General features: G+C 41.5%; 1 protein-coding gene and 1 long non-coding RNA gene across 7 annotated transcripts in view; both read right to left on the bottom strand.

Annotated features, from left to right (window-relative positions):
- LOC308705921 (rho GTPase-activating protein 26-like) overlaps window positions 1-12,203 on the bottom strand; it is a 126,998-nt gene extending 114,795 nt beyond the window's left edge. For all 6 annotated transcript variants that reach the window (XM_081391226.1, XM_081391228.1, XM_081391230.1 and 3 more), the window contains exon 1: window positions 11,683-12,203. In XM_081391226.1, coding sequence (XP_081247352.1) covers window positions 11,683-11,836 — 154 coding nt within the window. In that variant the 5' untranslated portion in view covers window positions 11,837-12,203. The remainder of the gene's footprint in view (window positions 1-11,682) is intronic.
- Window positions 12,204-16,749: 4,546 nt separating this feature from the next.
- On the bottom strand, window positions 16,750-19,259 carry LOC308705540. Its single transcript, XR_014031932.1, has 5 exons — window positions 18,908-19,259; window positions 18,551-18,774; window positions 18,159-18,342; window positions 17,063-18,028; window positions 16,750-16,975 (listed from the first exon to the last, which is right to left on the bottom strand). It is a non-coding gene; the product is annotated as an uncharacterized lncRNA (long non-coding RNA).
- Window positions 19,260-20,615: the final 1,356 nt, after the last annotated feature.

Genomic DNA, 20,615 nt, shown 5'->3' with positions numbered 1-20,615 from the left:
TGCCGCTTCAATACAAGTTAAGCTTTAGCAACAGCATACAGTATATATAAAAAAAACACACACACATTTAAAACCTGGAACATTCTTAAAGAGTCTTGAATGGTTTATTTTTCCTGCCTGGAAAGAGGATGTTGAAAACTGTGGTGCTCTATACCCTTTTCCACTGCGTGATGGTCTAAAATGAACCCAACAAGGTCATAATGATTCCCCTCGCTTTTTTTCCCTTTAACCTCAAACTTTTTATTATAAACCTAAAGACCAACACAAGCTTATAACACTTGAAGTAAAAAAAAATATATTTTCTGAGGATGCACCGAATGTTAAAATTCTGGCCAATAGGACAAGACAATAATTATTTTCATGCTGTGGCCAATAAACAATGAATGGACAATATTAAAATTCAATACTATGTTTTTCTAAAAATAAAACACTAAAAACTAAAATAATTCATTTAAAATAGGCCTAACTATAAGTGAATTTAGGAATCCCAACATTATAATGAACAGTATGAAAAATTGGTCCCACTTTATATTAAGTGGCTTTAAAGGGATAGTTCACTTTTAAAATTAAATTTTGGTATGTTTTAGCTTACCTCAAGGGCATCCAAGATGTAGGTGTCTTTGTTTCCGCAGTAGTTTCAATTTTGATATTTTTAGGTCAAACCGTTCTTGTCTGTCAGTCATATAATGCAGGTCTATGGTCACTGTCTCAAAGAGCATGCACAGAGTCCAAATTAAAACAATTCCCCATCGTCCAAATTAAACAATTCCCTATTGTAAGTACACATTGATGGCCTAAGACACGAAACGAGCGGTTTGTGTGAGAAAACGACCAGTATTTATATCGTTCTTAGCTCTTATACACAGCCACGTCCAAGTGATCTGAGGGCGCTCGCGCATCCTGGTGTGTGACGTGTGCGCAGACTGGTGCATAGATATATATACACTAGATGTCGCATTAAAGACATTTGTTCCAATGAACTGCCGTAGACAAGGCGACATCTAGTGTATATATATCTATGCACCAGTCTGCGCACACATCACACACCAGGATGCGCGAGCGCCCTCAGATCACTTGGACGTGGCTGTGTATAAGAGCTAAAAACGATATAAATACTGTTCGTTTTCTCACACAAACCGCTCGTTTCGTGTCTTAGGCCATCAGTGTGTACTTACGATGGGGAATTGTTTTAATTTGGACTCTGTGCATGCTCTGAGACAGTGACCATAGACCTGCATTATATGACTGACAGACAAGAACGGTTTGACCTAAAAATATCAAAATTGAAACTACTGCGTAAAAAATGACACCTACATCTTGGATGCCCTTGAGGTAAGCTAAAACATACCAAAATTTAATTTCAAAGTGAACTATCCCTTTAAGTACTATGTACTTACATTGACATTAATAATTTGATACAATGTACTTATTGTGTAACTACAAGTTTTTACATTGTACTTACATTTTAAAAATTTCTGCATGTAATTACAGCTGTAATTAATTTATGTAATTACATTTGTAATTACACAGTTGACCCTTCCCTTACACCTTAACTCACCCTTAAACCTCACCTGTCCCTAACCTTACCCACATCACATCACCTCAATAGCAGCAAAAGTGTTTTTCAATACAACATGAACACAATAAGTACATTGTTCTTATTTTTTGATGTAAGTAAATAGTACTTAACGCCACTTAATATAAAGTGGGACCGAAAAATTTAAATAAAAAATATAAATGTATTTTCATTTTGACATGAGCAAGAGATTATATTTAAAAGAGCATTTACATTGCAGGTGTTTTTAGATTAACTTTATGTGGGTGTTAGATGACAGCAATTGTAATCTAAATGTAAAAATATAGAAATGAGCATGTAAATCCAATATCAACCATCTATTATCAGCCTATAACTTATTTGGATCCGATATATCTTTTCTAAAGAAAATGTGAATGAAAATGTGAAAAATATCAAATATAGATGGACGGCACAGGATGACGAGTAACAAACAAAAAAAGGTTAAAACTTATGTTTAGGGATATAACCTTATATGAGCAATAGTACAAACTTATATTTCATAATATACAGTATTTCTCCAGTAATAATACTTTAAGGTAACTGGCTATGTATTCCAATTACCAGCCAGATGTCACGAATTCAGCCTCTGTGGCTCCCTCCGCTCACCACCAGAGGTCAGCATCACCTGAGTACTGACTCTATGGACTTCATTTCCCATATGCCCCGTACCTGTGGCTGATTTCACTCACAGGTGTTTCCCATTGACTCTCCTCTATTTAAACTGTTCTCTCAGCTTCCTCATTGCGAAGTCTTGTCTTGCCATGCAAACATTTCTGAGCGTTTATCCCGTGTGTGATTTCCCGTGTATGACCTGGACTGTTTACTGGACTCTGATACTTTGCCGCCTGCCTATTCTGATCCCATCTGCCTTGTCATTTGATTATTCTGTGTGTTTGCCGCCTGCCCTGATTTCCAGCCTGAACTCTGACTTTGATTCTGCCTTGTCTACATTGTGTTTGAAGCCCGTGATTGAACCCTGCCTGTTAAACTTGCATTCTGTTTTAATAAAGCTGCATATGGATCCTCACGACACTGCCTCCTCGTTACAGAAGACTTCGCCAGAACTCGATCCAGCAGCATTCTACCACTTCACCACCGAGGTCAAGGCTCAAGCATCAGTCCTGGCCACACACCAGGAGCAACTCAACCGATTAACCTCGCTTACTGAGGAACTGGTAAAGGCATTGCAAACACTTCGTCTCCAAGCACCCAGCGATCCTGCTCCACCCCCCACTCCACCTCAGGCGCAGGCTACCCCCAATACCACCAGCCCTCGCCTCGCCTTCCCAGAAAAATTCGATGGATCTCCAGACAAATGTAAGGGATTTTTACTTCAATGTTCCATGTTTGTCAATCAACAACCCATGTTGTACCCTGCAGATGAGAATCGCATCGCTTTTGTGTGTTCGCTTCTCACGGGGAGAGCGTTGGATTGGGCTACTGCAGTATGGCGTGAGGATAGAACAACCTTCCCCTCATTTAGAGCTTTCATTCAACGCTTCAAGGAGGTGTTTGAGCATTCCGTGGGAGGAAAGGAAGCAGGTGAGCAATTGCTATCTCTCCGGCAAGGAAGGGGTTCGGCGGCGGATTATGCTCTATCATTTCGCACTCTCGCAGCGCAGACGGGGTGGCCAGATGATCCTCTCAAGTTACACTACCGTAAAGGCTTATCTATGGAGTTACAGTCTGAACTTGCCTGCCGCGACGAGGGAAAATCTCTGGAACAATTCATCGAGCTGTCCATCAAGATCGACAATCTCCTCCGATCTCGTCGCACCAACCGTCTGTCCACTTCTTCCATGACACATTCAACAATTAATTCAGATGTAGAACCCATGCAGATTGGCGTCACACGCATCAGCGAGGAGGAGAGAGAGAGACGCATTCGACAGAGCTTATGTTTGTACTGTGGATTACCGGGACATCTAAGAGCAACCTGTCCTACTCGTCCACCTCGCAATCCCACAGTGGTGAGTGCAATTCCCAAATCCACTTCCAGCTTAGAGATTGCAGTCACTCTGGAGATAAATGGGAGAATCATTGAAACAGTAGCTTTGATTGACTCGGGGGCCGCAGGAAATTTCATCGATATGTCTTTCGCCAATAATAATGATATTCCCCTTGTTCCCTATGACTCTCACTTGGCAGTCGCAGCGCTAGATGGCCGACCTCTGGGCTCCGGTTGTATCAAGTTCACCACCAAAGATCTGCAGTTGAGCACCGGAGTCCTTCACACTGAAACCATCCGTCTGTTTGTCTTTCAATCACCACAAAATCCCATCATCCTCGGTCTTCCTTGGCTGGAGCTGCACAACCCTTCTATCTCATGGACTGAGAAACAAATCACTCAATGGTCAGAGTTCTGCCTTCACAACTGTCTTCACAACATGCCGGTCAAGAAACGAAGCGAGACTTCTTTAACAGATTCACTGCCTAGTGTCTATCAGGATCTAACCGAAGCGTTCAGCAGGGAAAAAGCTTCACACTTACCTCCTCACCGAGCCAGTGATTGTGCCATAGACCTCCTCCCCGGATCTCAACCTCCCAAGGGCAGAGTCTTTCCACTGTCACAACCCGAAGCAGAAGCTATGAAATCCTACATTCAGGAGGAACTCGCCAAAGGTTTCATCCGTCCCTCCTCGTCACCCGCATCAGCAGGCTTCTTCTTTGTCAAGAAGAAGGATGGAGGTCTTCGTCCCTGTATCGACTATCGTTCTCTCAACGACATCACAATCAAGTTCCGTTATCCTCTACCACTCGTCCCGGCTGCACTTGAACAACTCAGACAAGCAAGATATTTCACCAAACTGGACCTTCGATGTGCCTATAATCTCATTCGCATTCGTGAAGGGGACGAGTGGAAGACTGCATTCTCCACCACGACGGGGCACTACGAATATCTGGTTATGCCCTTCGGCCTGTCCAACAGTCCTTCCGTGTTCCAGGCTTTCATCAATGATGTTTTCAGAGACATGCTGAACCAAGGGGTAATTGTTTACATAGATGACATCCTGATTTACTCCGAAACTTACGAAGAGCATGTTAAACACGTCAGAGCAGTCCTGAAACGTCTCATTCAATATCAACTGTACGCCAAGGCAGAGAAGTGTGAGTTCCACCAAGAAACCATCTCCTTCCTCGGGTATGTGATCAGCTCTGGAGGGGTTGCCATGGACGAGAAGAAGGTACAGGCGGTAGTTCACTGGCCCCAACCTACCACTCTCAAGGAACTACAACGCTTCTTAGGATTTGCCAATTTCTATCGGCGGTTCATCCGTAACTTCAGCAGTATCGCGGCCCCTATGACATCCATGATCAAGAAGGGCATTCAACGTCTAACCTGGTCTTCAGCAGCTATAGCAGCGTTCCATTCATTAAAGGAGAAATTCACAACCGCTCCCATCCTGCACCATCCCGACCCCGAACGTGAATTCGTAGTGGAAGTAGATGCTTCCAGCACAGGCATTGGGGCAGTACTTTCACAACGCCAGGGTGAACCTCCCAAACTTTTCCCCTGTGCATTCTTCTCCCGTAAACTGAACTCCACTGAACAGAATTATGACGTTGGCAACCGCGAACTTCTCGCAATGAAGGCAGCATTCGAGGAGTGGCGTCACTGGCTGGAGGGGGCTAAACATCCGTTCACTGTTCTCACTGATCACCGTAATCTTGAGTATCTGAAATCAGCCAAACGACTCAATCACCGACAAGCTAGATGGTCACTCTTTTTCACCAGGTTCGATTTCAAAGTTACTTATCGTCCAGGCTCTCAAAATACCAAGGCGGATGCTCTCTCTCGACTTCATGAGTCGGATCTCCTCTCGCCAGATCAAGAACCCATCATCCCATCCACTATCATTCTCGCACCTGTTCAGTGGGACATACTAACCGAAATCGCAGAAGCCCAGGTCACCGAGCCACCACCGGCCGAGACCCCACCAAACCTCACGTACGTTCCACGGGCCCTAAGACAAAGAGTTATGCAAATGGTACACAATAACCCAAGTTCCGGTCATCCAGGTATAACGGCTACAATGCAACTCCTCAACAATAAGTTCTGGTGGTCTTCTATACGATCGGACACCATCACGTTCGTTCAGAATTGCACCGTCTGCAATACCTCCAAATCTCCGCGTCAATTACCGGCTGGCCTCCTTCATCCATTACCCATCCCACAAAGACCATGGTCACACATCGCCATTGACTTCGTGACTGATTTACCACTCTCTCTGGGCCACACTACCATCCTCACGGTAATTGATCGCTTCTCCAAAGCTTGCAGACTGATAGCTCTTTCCAAACTCCCCACTGCCCTAGAAACAGCTGAAGTTCTCTGCAATAATGTGTTCAGATTCTATGGTCTACCGGAGGATGTCGTCTCCGATCGGGGTCCGCAGTTCACCTCCCGAGTCTGGTCCGCTTTCTGTCAGCTACTGAACATTAATGTCAGCCTAACCTCCGGATACCATCCTGAAGCCAACGGTCAAGTGGAAAGATTAAACCAGGAACTCACCCGCTTCCTTCGCTCATACTGCCAGAAGAATCAGTCCGACTGGAGTCGCTATTTGCTATGGGCCGAATATGCTCAAAACTCACTCCGCAAGCCATCTACAGGTCTCACCCCCTTCCAATGCATTCTTGGTTACCAACCTCCATTGTTTCCGTGGTCTGGGGAACCTTCGGATTTACCTGCAATTAACACATGGTTTCAACGTAGTGAGGAAACGTGGAACAGTGCTCATGTCCACCTACAAAGAGCCATTCGTCGCACCAGAGAACAGGCCAATCGTCATCGGCGAACCAATCCCAACTACCAACCAGGGCAAAGGGTTTGGTTGTCCACCCGTGACATACGGCTCCGGTTACCCTGCAAGAAGCTCAGTCCCAGGTACGTGGGTCCTTTCAAAATCATTAGACAAATCACTCCAGTTTCATTTAGATTAGCCTTACCGAACCATTACCGTATCTCACCCACTTTTCATGTCTCCTTGCTCAAGCCCGCTGGTGGTCCGAGTGGAGAGGAGGTCCTAGATGAGGCTGGTGACCAGAGAGCTCCTCCCATCATCATCGACGGCCAGGAGGCTTACCGGGTCCACGAAATCCTGGACTCTCGTCGTCGGGGCAGGTTCCTCCAATACCTCGTGGACTGGGAGGGATATGGTCCGGAGGAGAGGTCCTGGATCAATGCTGCTGATGTTCTCGACCCTTCACTCACTACTGATTTCCATAGAGACCACCCGGACAAACCTGCCCCAAGACCTCGAGGAAGACCCCGGCGTCGTTTGCCTCCTCGCGTCAGGAGCCGCTCACAGGGGAGGGGCTCTGTCACGAATTCAGCCTCTGTGGCTCCCTCCGCTCACCACCAGAGGTCAGCATCACCTGAGTACTGACTCTATGGACTTCATTTCCCATATGCCCCGTACCTGTGGCTGATTTCACTCACAGGTGTTTCCCATTGACTCTCCTCTATTTAAACTGTTCTCTCAGCTTCCTCATTGCGAAGTCTTGTCTTGCCATGCAAACATTTCTGAGCGTTTATCCCGTGTGTGATTTCCCGTGTATGACCTGGACTGTTTACTGGACTCTGATACTTTGCCGCCTGCCTATTCTGATCCCATCTGCCTTGTCATTTGATTATTCTGTGTGTTTGCCGCCTGCCCTGATTTCCAGCCTGAACTCTGACTTTGATTCTGCCTTGTCTACATTGTGTTTGAAGCCCGTGATTGAACCCTGCCTGTTAAACTTGCATTCTGTTTTAATAAAGCTGCATATGGATCCTCACGACACTGCCTCCTCGTTACACCAGAGGACAAATTAATTTAAGAGAGGAAACATGCCAACCATACATTTTTAATACATCTGGAGGCAACACCATCACTTACAATAGTAATAGAGAGCCTCCATCAAAGACACTTGATTTATTGATTGATAGTAATCCTGGGTTTAAGAGCACACCTCATGCAATTACAATCTCACAGTATATCAGAGTTTCTTTATTAAAGAGGATATGTGATAATCCTACAAACGATAATCCTGCTTTACTCATGCTCAACGCGACAGACTGAAGCTACGCCAGCTACAGTAGGTTGCCTCCAGACACAGAGGGCTGAGATTATAGAGCGACAATAATTATCAAGCGGAGGCTGCCCTAATTTCCCCTCCAGCCCTCTCCTCACACAGCACAAACCAAGCAAAACACACACGCTGTTTCTTTGTTCTCCTCTCATGCATTAATGTGTGGATGTGCCCTCACTTAGCACTACCGAATGTATCTTTTCCCCATTCACAGCTGTGCAGTGTGAAAACAGCCTCATCCATTGGGAGCATGTTCTCTTTCCGTTCGTAACCTGTGAAACACTCTGCAGTGTGTGAACTCAACTTTCTAAAGGCCCCCTGTGGTGAAAATCAAGTTTTTAATGTTGTTATATGCTTTAAGACATGTGCAGTATTTTCTCATTAAAACTGCAGTATACCATAGGCAGTCTCAAAAACGCCCCTCTCCCCAACCGTGACAAATTTGTAACCAATCCCGTCAACTTGCGGGCCGGAGCTTTTCCTATCATTATTTCTAAAGATGCTGACTTTTAAGAAGGCAGCTCTCTGACTCTGAGATGGCGAACGGGAACATGGTTTGAGTAACACATTATTAGCTGTTTGATAACGTAGTCAAGCCAAAGGCTAATCATATCAATTACTATAAACCCTAATGCTCAAAATAATGAATTGGTTTGAGTCGAGTTAACTTAAATTAAACAAATTAGTTCAATCAAATGAACTTTTATGAGTATTTAGAACTTTCCTCTTCTTTTGAGTTCACAAAACTGACACATTTTAAGTAATCTGAATTGTTTTGTTGTTTTGAGTTTTAAAAACTTGTTTCTTTTAATTTAGACAAACCTAAATTTAACTGAAACTGGGCTAGGATTTCAGATATGTTAAATGTTCTACAATGCCGTATTCTTTCAGCAATTGCTATGCTAATGCTATCAAAGCATTCGGTGTGTCCGAAATTGCACACTGTCTGAGTGGGTACAACATTTGATTTTGAACTTTGCGACTGTAAAAAAGTATGAATGTGTTTAGTAACATTTCTCCAGAGCACAAACACAAATACCCACTGGAGTTTATATGTGAATTAAAATGTGTTTTGTCAATATGATATTATTACATGAACAACTGAGTGTGCTCTTGCTTTCGTTTGAGGGTGCTTAGCACCGTAGAGCCGGACCTGCCTGTACAATTCGCTTCTTCGGAATCAGTTTCTGGTTCAAACATATATGGCTAAATTAAACCAATATTTCCACTTGCCATTGTGTGGCATTTACTACAGCTCATCGAGTGAATCAGGGAGTCTGTGGTGTGATTAAGTGGAGGCGGGGACTAATTTCCACATATTAATTTTATTCACATATAAAAATTGATCAACTAACATAAACAGAAGCTCAACCGAACCTGAACCACGAGAGCAAACCTCTTGCAGAAGGTCAAACGTGCTGCGTAACACGAGAATGAAGCTCATTGGTTCTCACATGTCAAGAGAACATGCTTGAGCTTCCAGTTAATGATTTTTTATATGTGAATAAAAGCCTAAATTAAATCTGATCATCATATGAAGTGATCGATCGAGTCTCTTCAGAAAAATTAGACTAAATCACTCAATTTATATGGATTAGTTTTACGATTTCTTTATAAAGCGTCAAAGTGGTAGTTGCGTATAGCTGTCAAGTGGAAAGGCAGAAATCTCTCCGATTTCATTCAAAATATCTTCATTTGTGTTCCGAAGATGTATAAAGTCTTACGGGTTTGGAACGACATGAGAATGTGTAATTAATGTTCATTCATGTAATTAATGTAATCAGAGTTTTCATTTTTAGGCAAACTATCCCTTTAAGGCATGAAGAAATTATTTTATTTTTACAGTAAAGAAAAAAAACGTTTAAATATGTCATTTTGATTATCAAAGATGAGTTTTAAGGGAAAAAATTGTTGATTGTTGATTGTTTTTTTTTTGTTTTGTTTTTTTTTATAACTCCTTCAAACATTATTTAGGGGGGTCAGACCCCTCAGTAAATTTGCACCCTGACTTTCCAACAATCCATGAACCACAGCATTATGTTAGTCACTCCAAAAAAACAACAAAAAACATAAAACATGATTCCAGGAAAAGGCTGCATTTTCATGCTAAAAAGTGTGTTGCAGCAATGCACAGGCCCATTGAAGGTCATGGTTTCCTGATGTCTGTGAATCAGTCACAGCTCAAACCGTACTGCAGATCTGGGCTCATAGATCAAGCCCAACTGAGAGAGTGACATAGAGCAGCCATTCGCACGGTTCGACAGGTTCAGAGGTGATCAGCCCTCAGGACAGGAGGAGAAAAGTCAAAGCAAAGTTTACATAAGTAAAAAAAAAAAAAAAAAAAAAAAAAAAAAAGGAAGGGTAGTCCGATAGGGAATTCAGGCATTGTGAAATAATGAGTAACAAAGTTACAAAAAGTGTGAATTGTCTATCCTTTGAACATAGCAACCAAACAATAGTGATTAAACTCCAATTCACAACTTTACAAGCCAGAATCATTCAGAAGTAATGTGACTGCAGTGATATTGGTATATACACATTAACTTTATGTTTAAAAAAGAGAGACTTGGTTCGCAATTGTATTTAAATCCCATATCCTTATATTGAAGATAGGATCTGACCCATAAAGACCAAAATATCCTAGTGGAAAAACAATAGCTAGACAAATAACAATACCTTAGCAATTACTGTTACCCTACACCATACATGTCAAAAAAATGACATGCTTCCCCTATAAAACAGTCCTTCCTCGTGCCATAATTTGGGTGTTGCCAAAACATGAGTTGCTGAGAACATTTGCTTATAACCTTTGAACCTATACCTCAACTCATTCTCTGTCTTTTAATGTCAATTAGGATATCAAAAATACGTCTGTGTGGAGTACAAGACCTGTAATTATTGTTCGCGGGGGTATTAAACATGATTTCAGGCCTCAGACTGTGGGAAGAAGCTCTATGTTGACACAAAATAACAAGTTAGTGTGTTATGAAGCATGTCTCTCTCATGACAGGTCACACATCACATAAGCAATTGAGTGGAGCAAAACATCAGCAATGGATAAAGAGCACTGGAGGGGTTGGTCTCGTGTGAAATCAACACAGTGACTAGTTGTAATTATTTTATGTTAGGTGGAAATCTCGTACATTTTGTCATTCATACATTCTGTATAACAACAAAAAGTGTAATAGAGAAGCAAGAGAAACTTAACAAGCAAACATCTTAATTTTCAGGGATTATTCAGGACTTGTCCTGACAAATGTCATTAAAACTGGTGATTCCAATATTAGAAACCACATCAAAGAGGAGGCTTTTCCAGCTATACGACTTTATATGACAAACCCTGAGGAATTTGAAGCTGTCAAACTTGGGAGCTGTGACACGCCTCGGTATTGTATTCAACACCTTACTTCTTAAGACATGTCTCTTGGGTCAACACAGAGAGCCGGTTTGGAATTAATTCTGCTAGGACTGGATGTAAGTTCTAGTAAGCGCTTGTTCTGCTAGGTCAGACTGGTGTGTTTGTTTTGAAAGGTAATGGGGAGTGGAGTGGAAATTTCAGGCGGATGTGTGTATCTGTGGGTCACTGCGACTGTGTGATGCACTTCTGAAATGTTAGTTGAACCTGTTCAAAGTTAATGAATTCTGCTAGTATTCTGCAAGAACACCCGTGTAAACCTGAAGGGAAATGACTTAATTGTAATTAAAATAATTGCAACAACAAAAAAATAGACCTGGGAATTTTTTCTTTAGTTTGCTATTTTGTTTAATGTAGGCTAAATGACATTCAGACATTTTTAAGTGTGACTTTTTGGGGCAACTGGATGTGATAATAATTTATGATTATTCAAAAGAAACACACTTAAAGGTAGTTTTACAAATGTTAAGCTCTCTACTATGTCTTGACATAAAACAATCACTTACTCATATTCATCGAAAATTGTTTCCTTGTCTTGTGTAATAAGCAATCTGTTACAGATTAATAAACAAAGTGCATGCCCCCAACATTCATAAGCAAAGCAAACACATCTTACTTTTCAGGGCTTGAATTAAAGCTTTCCCATCCTTGATCAGCTCCTTGATGAACTTATTGGTCTTCTCTAATTCCATTTCATGAGACTTCAGCCTCTCTCGGAATTGCGGGCTGTCCAAATAGCAGTCGCTGAACTCTAACGCAGGCAATCCCATTCTTACTCCAGTTCCTCAGTCCAGGACAAGAGAGGAATGCAATGCAGATGCAACTTAACCGCAACTTTAACTAATAATAAAAGGCATAGAAGTGGAAACTACATAGCTGTAGTCGGAAACGGATGCAGTCTGACAAAAATCACAAGTGCATCTCTTCAACAAAGCCTCTGCTGGAGAAAAAAAAAAATCTTAAAATATTTGAAGCGATCTGTCTATCAAGGGATTCCACGGAATACCCGAGCGCTTCTCATGACGACGTCATAATGTTCGTCTGTAGGGTGATGATAAAACAAAACGCGGTAATTGCGGACTCCTGCTTGGGCGTTTCTAAACGCGTCTGTACCAACCTACCATGAAGCGGATAATCCTGTGATTGGCATGTCTTTCGGCCAATGGTGTCGCGGGATTCCGGAGCGGGCTGTGAACGCGGTACGCACGCTTTGTATGCGACAGGATAAGAACGTGATTGGTTGGATGGTCAAGAGCGATGATGTCACTGCGATGTGAGGATTTCATAGTTCAGTTCACATATCTATCTATCTATCTATCTATCTATCTATCTATCTATCTATCTATCTATCTATCTATCTATCTATCTATCTATCTATCTATCTATCTATCTATCTATCTATCTATCTATCTATCTATCTATCTATCTATCTATCTATCTATCTATCTATCTACTTATCTTTGTAGTGCACAGAATAATTTATGAGCTCCACACTGTAAAAAAAAAAAGTACTGCCTTATATTTGTAAATACAATCAACTTGGATGTTTAAGTCATTTAAACTCAAATTACATTAAACTGACTTTTAAAAAAATGAGTTGAATCTTATAACTAAAGTTGAAAATTGCTTAACTTATTTTGATGAGTTAAAGCGACACAAACACATATGGTTGTAATAATGTATTGATCATATAACTTTTTTACAGCTTAGAAATACTGGAACAGAGACTTTTTTTCCCCGAACCATCCTGAATTCCTTGCTCCCACTTTACTCCAGCATTTGTCTCACGTTCTCCATATATTTCAGTCAGAATCTTGTTCAAACCTGTCAGCATCTCCTGAAGCCATTTAAGGCAATGCTAATGAAAAGCACAGATATTTATAACATAAAAAGAAGAACAGATACCATATTGCCATCGCTGCTGGGGAAGTTCACTTTGGTGTTGCTATATTGCAGCGGAATGGACATATTGGTTAAGAAAGAAAGGAAACTTTTTGAATCTTGTGTTGCGAGAGTCTCTACCGATGGCTGATAAATATTCCCTGGGCGTGAGTATATCTCAGTGTCATAGGAACTGCCACATATCATTTCATACCTGCTGGTCTTGTTATTTAATGAATGTATTGGTCCAACACAACTGTCTGCATCTCTGATGTGGAGTATATTGCCACCATGTGTCTAAAAAGGGACATAAATTATATTGGGTAACACTTTATGCACTGTATGATAAGGCCCAATGTTTGTATAGTCTATTAATGTATCAACTAGCTTATAAACTATTAATTAACAATAAACTAACAGTTTGCAAATTATTTTGTAAATACTTTTTTACTGTATATTTATTATAAAGTGTTGCCTTATAAGGAATGATTTGTCATCTGGTCATTGTTATCATTCTTTAAACTTTGAGTTTAATTGTGATGTATATACGCACAAAACATTGTGAATTCTTTATTGATCCTTTACAGGAAATTGCATTGTCACTGCAGCTTCAACACACAAAAACACAGCACCACACTTAACAAACAAGTTCCGAATCTGTACGATCTACAATATAAACATTTTTAAAAATTATATATACAAATTAACAGGAAATAAGAAATAAGCGCTATTCGTACTACGTACTAAGATAAAAAAGTGCAAATGATGATACTATATGAACTATAGATAGCCTACAGTACCAGTGTTGATTCGTTATCATCACAACACATTGAACAATCTGATAGCCGCCGATAGAAAGGCCTTCCTGCTACTTTGGTGCGATCAGTCTGTGAATGAAGGTGCTGCTGATAATCACCCCAAGAGCGTGGAGTGGATGTGAGGAATTGTTCATTATCGATCTCAGCTTTGAGTGCATTCTTTGCTCCGCCACCAGCTGGGCCATGTTGAATTCAGTCCCTACAGCCTTCTTAATAAGTTTGTGGACTCTGTTTGTGGTTTCGTGGACGATTTTAGTTCCAGGAACTCCTTTTGGAGAAACTAATTTTGCTCCTACTTCAGAGTATCTAAACCAGCACTATAGGAACTATCCGTGACGTTAGTGTACGCTGATTGGCCGAACGCACGCACCAGCACCCGCCATTTTAAAAAAAAAGGCTGTGTAAACACACATATTAAAGCCTATATAATTATAATTACTGATAGATGGTCCTCTTAACCTTTACACTGAGGAGAAAATCCAACGCAACTTTTGAGGGGACCAAGAGATACATTATTATGTATTTCTGCTTAGGTAGCAACACTGGACATCAACCACATGGCATATGCTAATACCTTTTCATATACTGTCTTTCTATAACCGTTTTATCTAATAACGTATTAGACAGGACTGTTTGACAGATCGTAAACTAATGAACACGAGCACTGTGTTCTAAGGCTCTGGCATTCTCCGCACCGTGAAATAAAGGTTCGCCGCGCCGTCAAAATAAAAGTCACAACAACAAGCGCGGCTTACGTCACTTCAGAGTTCCTACTGGAGGTGCGAATTCAACCAGGAAAATGTTCTTAGGGGAACCATTAGTTCTTGGGGAACCATCCTGGTGGCTATTTCCTAGAACTATCCAGTGCGAAAGCCCCTCATGTGGCTCTTCCAGTCCAGGTTGAAGAAGAAGTGCTCAAAATACGAAGTTCAGGCATTGTTCAGAGTAGCATAAGCTATTTTTTTTTTTATGAGGTTAAGTGCTCACGGAAGAGATGGGTTTTCAGCTGTCTCTTGAAAGTTGTCAGGGATTCTGCATTCCGGACCACAAAGTCCTTCATTGTTCTCCTGTATTCCTCCTCCTCTCCTCCCTTAATTAGGCCGACAACAACCAAACATTGATGGTAACAGAAACGGGGCCAGAACGGTTCCTTGTGAAGTCCCCGTATTACTTAGGATAGTATTGGAGACACTATTCTGCAGACGCACATACTGTGGTATGCAGGATATACTTCTCCTCATCTTCTCACACAGCAGACGAGGCTGGATTGTATTGAAGGTGTTTGAGAAGTCAAAGAATGTGAACCTCACAGATGCATCAGGAATGTCCAGGTGTGCATGTATCCTCTGTAGCATGTAAATGATGGCATCATCTACACCCATGTTGGGCTGATATGCAAACTACAGTGGATCCATTTGAGTTGACATGCTAGCCTTGATGTAAAAGAGGACCTGTCTCTCAAACGTCTTCATAATATGTGAGATGAGCGCTACAGGTATTATTGTTGAAAACAATGAAAACATGAACACCCAACATGACGCTATAGGACTAGATTATCTGATTCAGTGATCCATTCGTGTAGCCCAATGCATTACTGCATGCCAACTGAAAGCATCACCGCTGCAATCCTCTCCATTCATGCCATCAGCCACTCCAGCTGCACCTCCTAGCGAGCCTATGCAGGTTTACTGCCAACAATCGCAGCCCCGGCTTATGTCCCTTTCAGCTCTCTTCTGCAATACACAATACTCTCTCTTCACAGCAACACCGATGCCCATCCCATTTAACCCTGTCCAAGCACAGATCCTGGCAGAAATTCAGGATGGCTCCAGAGGCGAACCAATTCCCAACTCCAGTACCTCACTATTCAGAATTAGAGCTGATATTCCCGTAACCCACCCATTAAAACCCCTTCTCGATGCAACACTCGACACCATCCTCCAAGCAGTCTCCCCCAGAACCCTCCAATCCTACGTGACAGCATGGAGATGTTTCAAAGCATTCCACGTCTTATATAACATGCAGTTTCCCAATTTTTCTCTCCTTTCAATCACCTCATTTATCTTCTATCTGAACAGCGTTAAGGGCCTCCAAGTCAGGACCATCAAAGGTTACATGAGCGGCGTCCAATTTTTCCACAAACTGATTTACGGCGCTCCCGACCCAGAGATAAATAATTCACAAACATGATCAAAGGGATTCTACGATCCCAGCCCATCCGCCCTGACACCAGACAACCCATAACGCTAGACATTCTCACAAAATGTATTCATACCACTGATCTATATAATGACTGGATAGCTCATGACGTTCTAAACTGCCAGCAGGCAGTGAAGCCACCGGAAGTGTTCAAGCGGCCATCTTGCAATTCCCTACCAGCAGAGGCTCCAACGGCTGTTATACAGAGATTGGTATCTCCGACGGCACTTTTAAGATGACCCGCTGTGCAGCATACAAGTGTAAAACGACGTTCACAAAATGTAGAAATGTAGAAAAACTGCCCACGGGTTGTAATTCAAGCCCTATAAGTAGTAATTTATATGCACAATTGTCGCTATTCCCATGTTGTTTTCTCCGAGGCAAGAGTAATGCTTCTTCAAAAAAAATAATAAGCAACAGTCAACAGTAGCCTATAAGAAACATCAGAGCAGCAATAATCACAATTAAGTGTCCAATAGCGATACCATTTGACAGCTTTAAAAGAGCTTTGTGCAGAGTCCGTTTACCGTTACTTACATTGACCCATACAATTTGTATTATGCATTTCCTGAAAATGGACTTGCTAACTAATCAAACACTTTATTTGAACAAACTACTGATCTATAAAACACAATCAGAAAGAGCTATATTTTAAGTAGCCTACACATATACAAGATTTTTTTCTTCAGTGACAAATCTTTCATTGTTTTATTTGACTGGTAAAATCTGCCATTTGAAGTTTAACAGCTCTAATCAAGTGATGTTCAAAAACTGTCAAACCATGTACTTAAATACAAACTTTATTTGGCTGTTTGTGTACAACTTTGTAGATTTCCAAAAGATCCTGCCAGGAGGAGAGAATGGGTTGTAAAGCTCAGGAGGCAAAACTTCAGGCCATCTGTTTACTCCCGCCTATGCTCCGATCACTTCACTGAGTGTTTTGATAGGACAGGACAGACAGTGAGGCTTTTCTCAGATGCTGTACCATCAATATTCAGTTTCCCTCCACATCTGCAAAAGGTAGACAGATAATTGCTTAGTAAAATAGATGAGAAAGCTTACTGTCAATATAAATTCTAATATAAGAGGAACACAAACCTCGTTTTCTAGGAACAGACCAACAAAGAGGCCCCTGTATTAAGGGACACACAGGCAGTGTTGGACAGCAGTGAGGACACCTCTGACACCACAACTGATAATCCTCTTCAGGCTCCCACAACAAATGAGCACAGCTACTGCTTTACCAGTCCAAAGACCCTCGCCAGAAGGCTGATTAAAGCAATTAAAACAATCAAATATCACAAAAAGAAATCCAGAATGTACAATAAAAAACAAAACAAAAAAACAGGAGAAGCACAATTTTTTTTTTTCGAACCTACAGAATATCATTCTGTAACACAAAATACCACCCAGTCCTTAAGTCATTTGTACTTACACTGCAATTCTATTCAGCTAAGGCCTACAAGCATGTCAGGGAGACCTTCAACTTGGGTTTACCTCACCCATCAACAATAAGAAGGTGGTACAGCAGAACTGGAGATTCAGTGAAGAGGTACTAACCTCTCTCCAAGCTAAATCATCAGCAGCACAGGCCAAGGGACAGAAGACGCTCTGTCCACTAATGATGGATGAAATGTCCATTATGAAGCACATGGGATGGGATGGCAAAAGAATGACTGGTTATGTAGACATTGGCACAAAAATAACAAATTAAGGCATACCAATGGCAACAGAGGTACTTGCATTGATGGTTGTCTGCATCCATGATCACTGGAAAGCTCCAGTGGCATATTTTTTAACACATGGTTTTTTAACACTCTGGTGCGGCAATGCATCCATAAATTGTCAGATGTGGGAGTGAGGGTGGTATCCCTGATGTGTGATGGTCCATCAACACATTTTTCCATACCCTAACCTTGGAGCAGACTTGCATTTCACAAACCTGAACCCCAGTTTCCCAGATCCATCGCACAGTCACAGAAGGATCCATGCCATCTTAGATGTCTGTCATATGCTAAAGCTGGTGCGCAACACCTTGGGGTCCAGTGACATTATTGTAGATCCCTGTGGAAAGAGCATAAAATGGGAAAACATCAAATCTTTACACCGACTGCAAAAGGACGAAGGGCTACATCTAGGCAACAAACTGAGATCAGCTCATATAGATTGGCAAAGTCAAAAAATGAATGTAAACCTTGCTGCACAGACCCTAAGCGCCAGTGTGGCAGATGCCCTCCGGTTCTGCGAGCGACACCTGTAGCTCCCCCAGTTTTCTGGCTGTGAGTCAACATGTAAATTCCTGGAGACATTCGACCGCCTTTTTGATCTGATGAATTCCAGAAATCCCATCGCCAGGGGATTTAAAAGTCCCCCGAGGCCTGTTAATGAAAACACCAACATTGCCTTCTTAATGGAAGCTTACAATTACATTAGTGGATTGAAAGAGCCAGGCATTAACGGACGACCCCTTGTTGAAACAATCAAGAAAACTGCCTTCATTGGCTTCCTGGTGGCGATAAAAAGTTTTAAACAATTATATGACATGTATGTGAGACCACCGACATCGCGGTTACAATATCTGCTGACCTTCAAACTTATCCAGGACCACCTTGAGTTGTTTTTCGCTGCCATTCGCTCAGCTAATGGATGCAACAACAATCCCACAGCGAGGCAGTTCAAGTCAGCATTCAAAAGAATGGTAGTGAGACATGCCATCAAAGCCAGTGGCAACTGCTCTCCAATGGACAGCACAGTGGTACTGGAGGCAACACCTTCTGATATGTTGACATTTCGGCAAAGCGACATGCAACCTGAAGCAGAAGAGAACACGGAAACAAATATCACTGCAAGCCTTCCCAGTCTGTCCATGTTTAAATAGGGTGTGGTCGGATACATAGCTGGCTTCGTAGTCAGAACAGCTACAAAGAAGATTCACTGCCCTACCTGTTAATCAGGACTCGGTGTAGAGAGCTCTTTCCAAGAGGAGTTTGGACACACCCTCATCAACATGAAGTCCCGAGGTGGACTTATCAGACCATCAGACAGTGTCCTAAAAATCTGCAAAACAGCTGAGGTGTATTCAACAGCACTTACTCACAAGGCACATCTCAGAATTGGACAGCAAATTTAAAACCAGGCTATCCACACAGGTTCTGGAACTCCATGGCGGCTCTGCATTTAAAGAACTTGAGGCACACATGTTCAACCTAGAACCATACAACAATCATGTTTTCCTCCACATTAAGTACATCGCAGACAGCCACACCAACATCAGGCTCCACTTCCTTGCAAAGGAAACATCTGCTGCATCACACTGCAAACGGTTGCGCAAAACTCTGGGCAAGCTTGTTCTGCACAAAAATCAGTAAGATAAAGAAGTTTCAATTTCCAGCAATCCTTGCCGGCATGAATTCACTGAAGACTAAAAACAATGAAACCTCTAATTGTAAACCTTGACCATGTCTCTCTCTCTATTTTAAATGTAGTTATATCCATTTAAAAATAATCTATTTTTAAAAGGTCAAATACAAACAAGTCTAAGTAAATTTTTGCATCCAATGTCACTACTATATAAAACACTGCAGTTTTAGGAAAAGTATCTACATTGCCATTGTTTTTTTCTGACAGAGCTGGTGCCATGCCATCCTGATCATGTGCACACATTGTACCATCCCTTCAACTGACTGAGGCAAAAACTCTTTTACAAGCAAAGTAATTTAGGTATTCTAATGATCTTTTTTTTTATATAACTATATAATAATTTGTTGTTACGAGGACTTATTTGTTCCCTTGTTTTAATAAATCGTGGACACGTTGAACTAATTCCCTCCCTCATTTTGATTTAATGAATTACAACGTGGCCACAATATAGTAAAACGAGGGAACAAATTAGTAAAACGTGCTGAGGTGCGCAAAGAAATTGCCATTTTAGTTAACGTTTTGGGGTTTTAACTAGCTATACCACTGATCTAAAAAGTCCCATAAGTGAATAACAAACACTGGACACTTAAATATTATATTTTAAACGTGTATTTTAAAGAGGAGGTAAGCTTATTCTTCTTCTTCAGTCAAAGGGCAAATCACAAAATAAAACACTTTATTACTGCCACCTGCTGTTAGCCTAGAGACAGACACTCTCCAAGCTCCTCTCTGCAGTATCAAAGCAATTTTTAATATGCTGGAAAAATGTCCAACTTTAAACAAATACCCATTTAAATGCTTAGGATGTTTGCATTGTAAGAATGTACAGGGAGACTTTAGATTTAAAAACGGTGTCTCGTTAGGCAATGTTTTCTCAGTCAAATCATAAAATTTCCTATTGAAAGTGTGAGCTCACTGGGGAATACCAATATGGCAGCGCGGTGGCTTCACTGTTTATGACGTCATGAGCTATTCAGTTATTATATAGATCAGTGATTCATACCACCCATACACTCAACACGATGTTTATTTTAGACATTTTTGGTTTTCTTAAATGCTCAGAAATCGCTATCACCTTCAAATTCAACCCAAAAATCCACCCCACCCCATTGCGAAACAATCTCATACTTGATCAAACAAAGCAAGACAGACCAAGCTAAAAAAAGGCTATTTAATCTATATTTTCAATCTCTCGTCAACCATACCAAACCGTCCTTGCGTCCCATTTAAC

The sequence above is a fragment of the Scardinius erythrophthalmus genome, assembly GCF_964197995.2.
Source record: "Scardinius erythrophthalmus genome assembly, chromosome: 17".
NCBI lineage: Eukaryota > Metazoa > Chordata > Actinopteri > Cypriniformes > Leuciscidae > Scardinius > Scardinius erythrophthalmus.
This window is presented reverse-complemented; position numbering and strand designations above follow the sequence as displayed.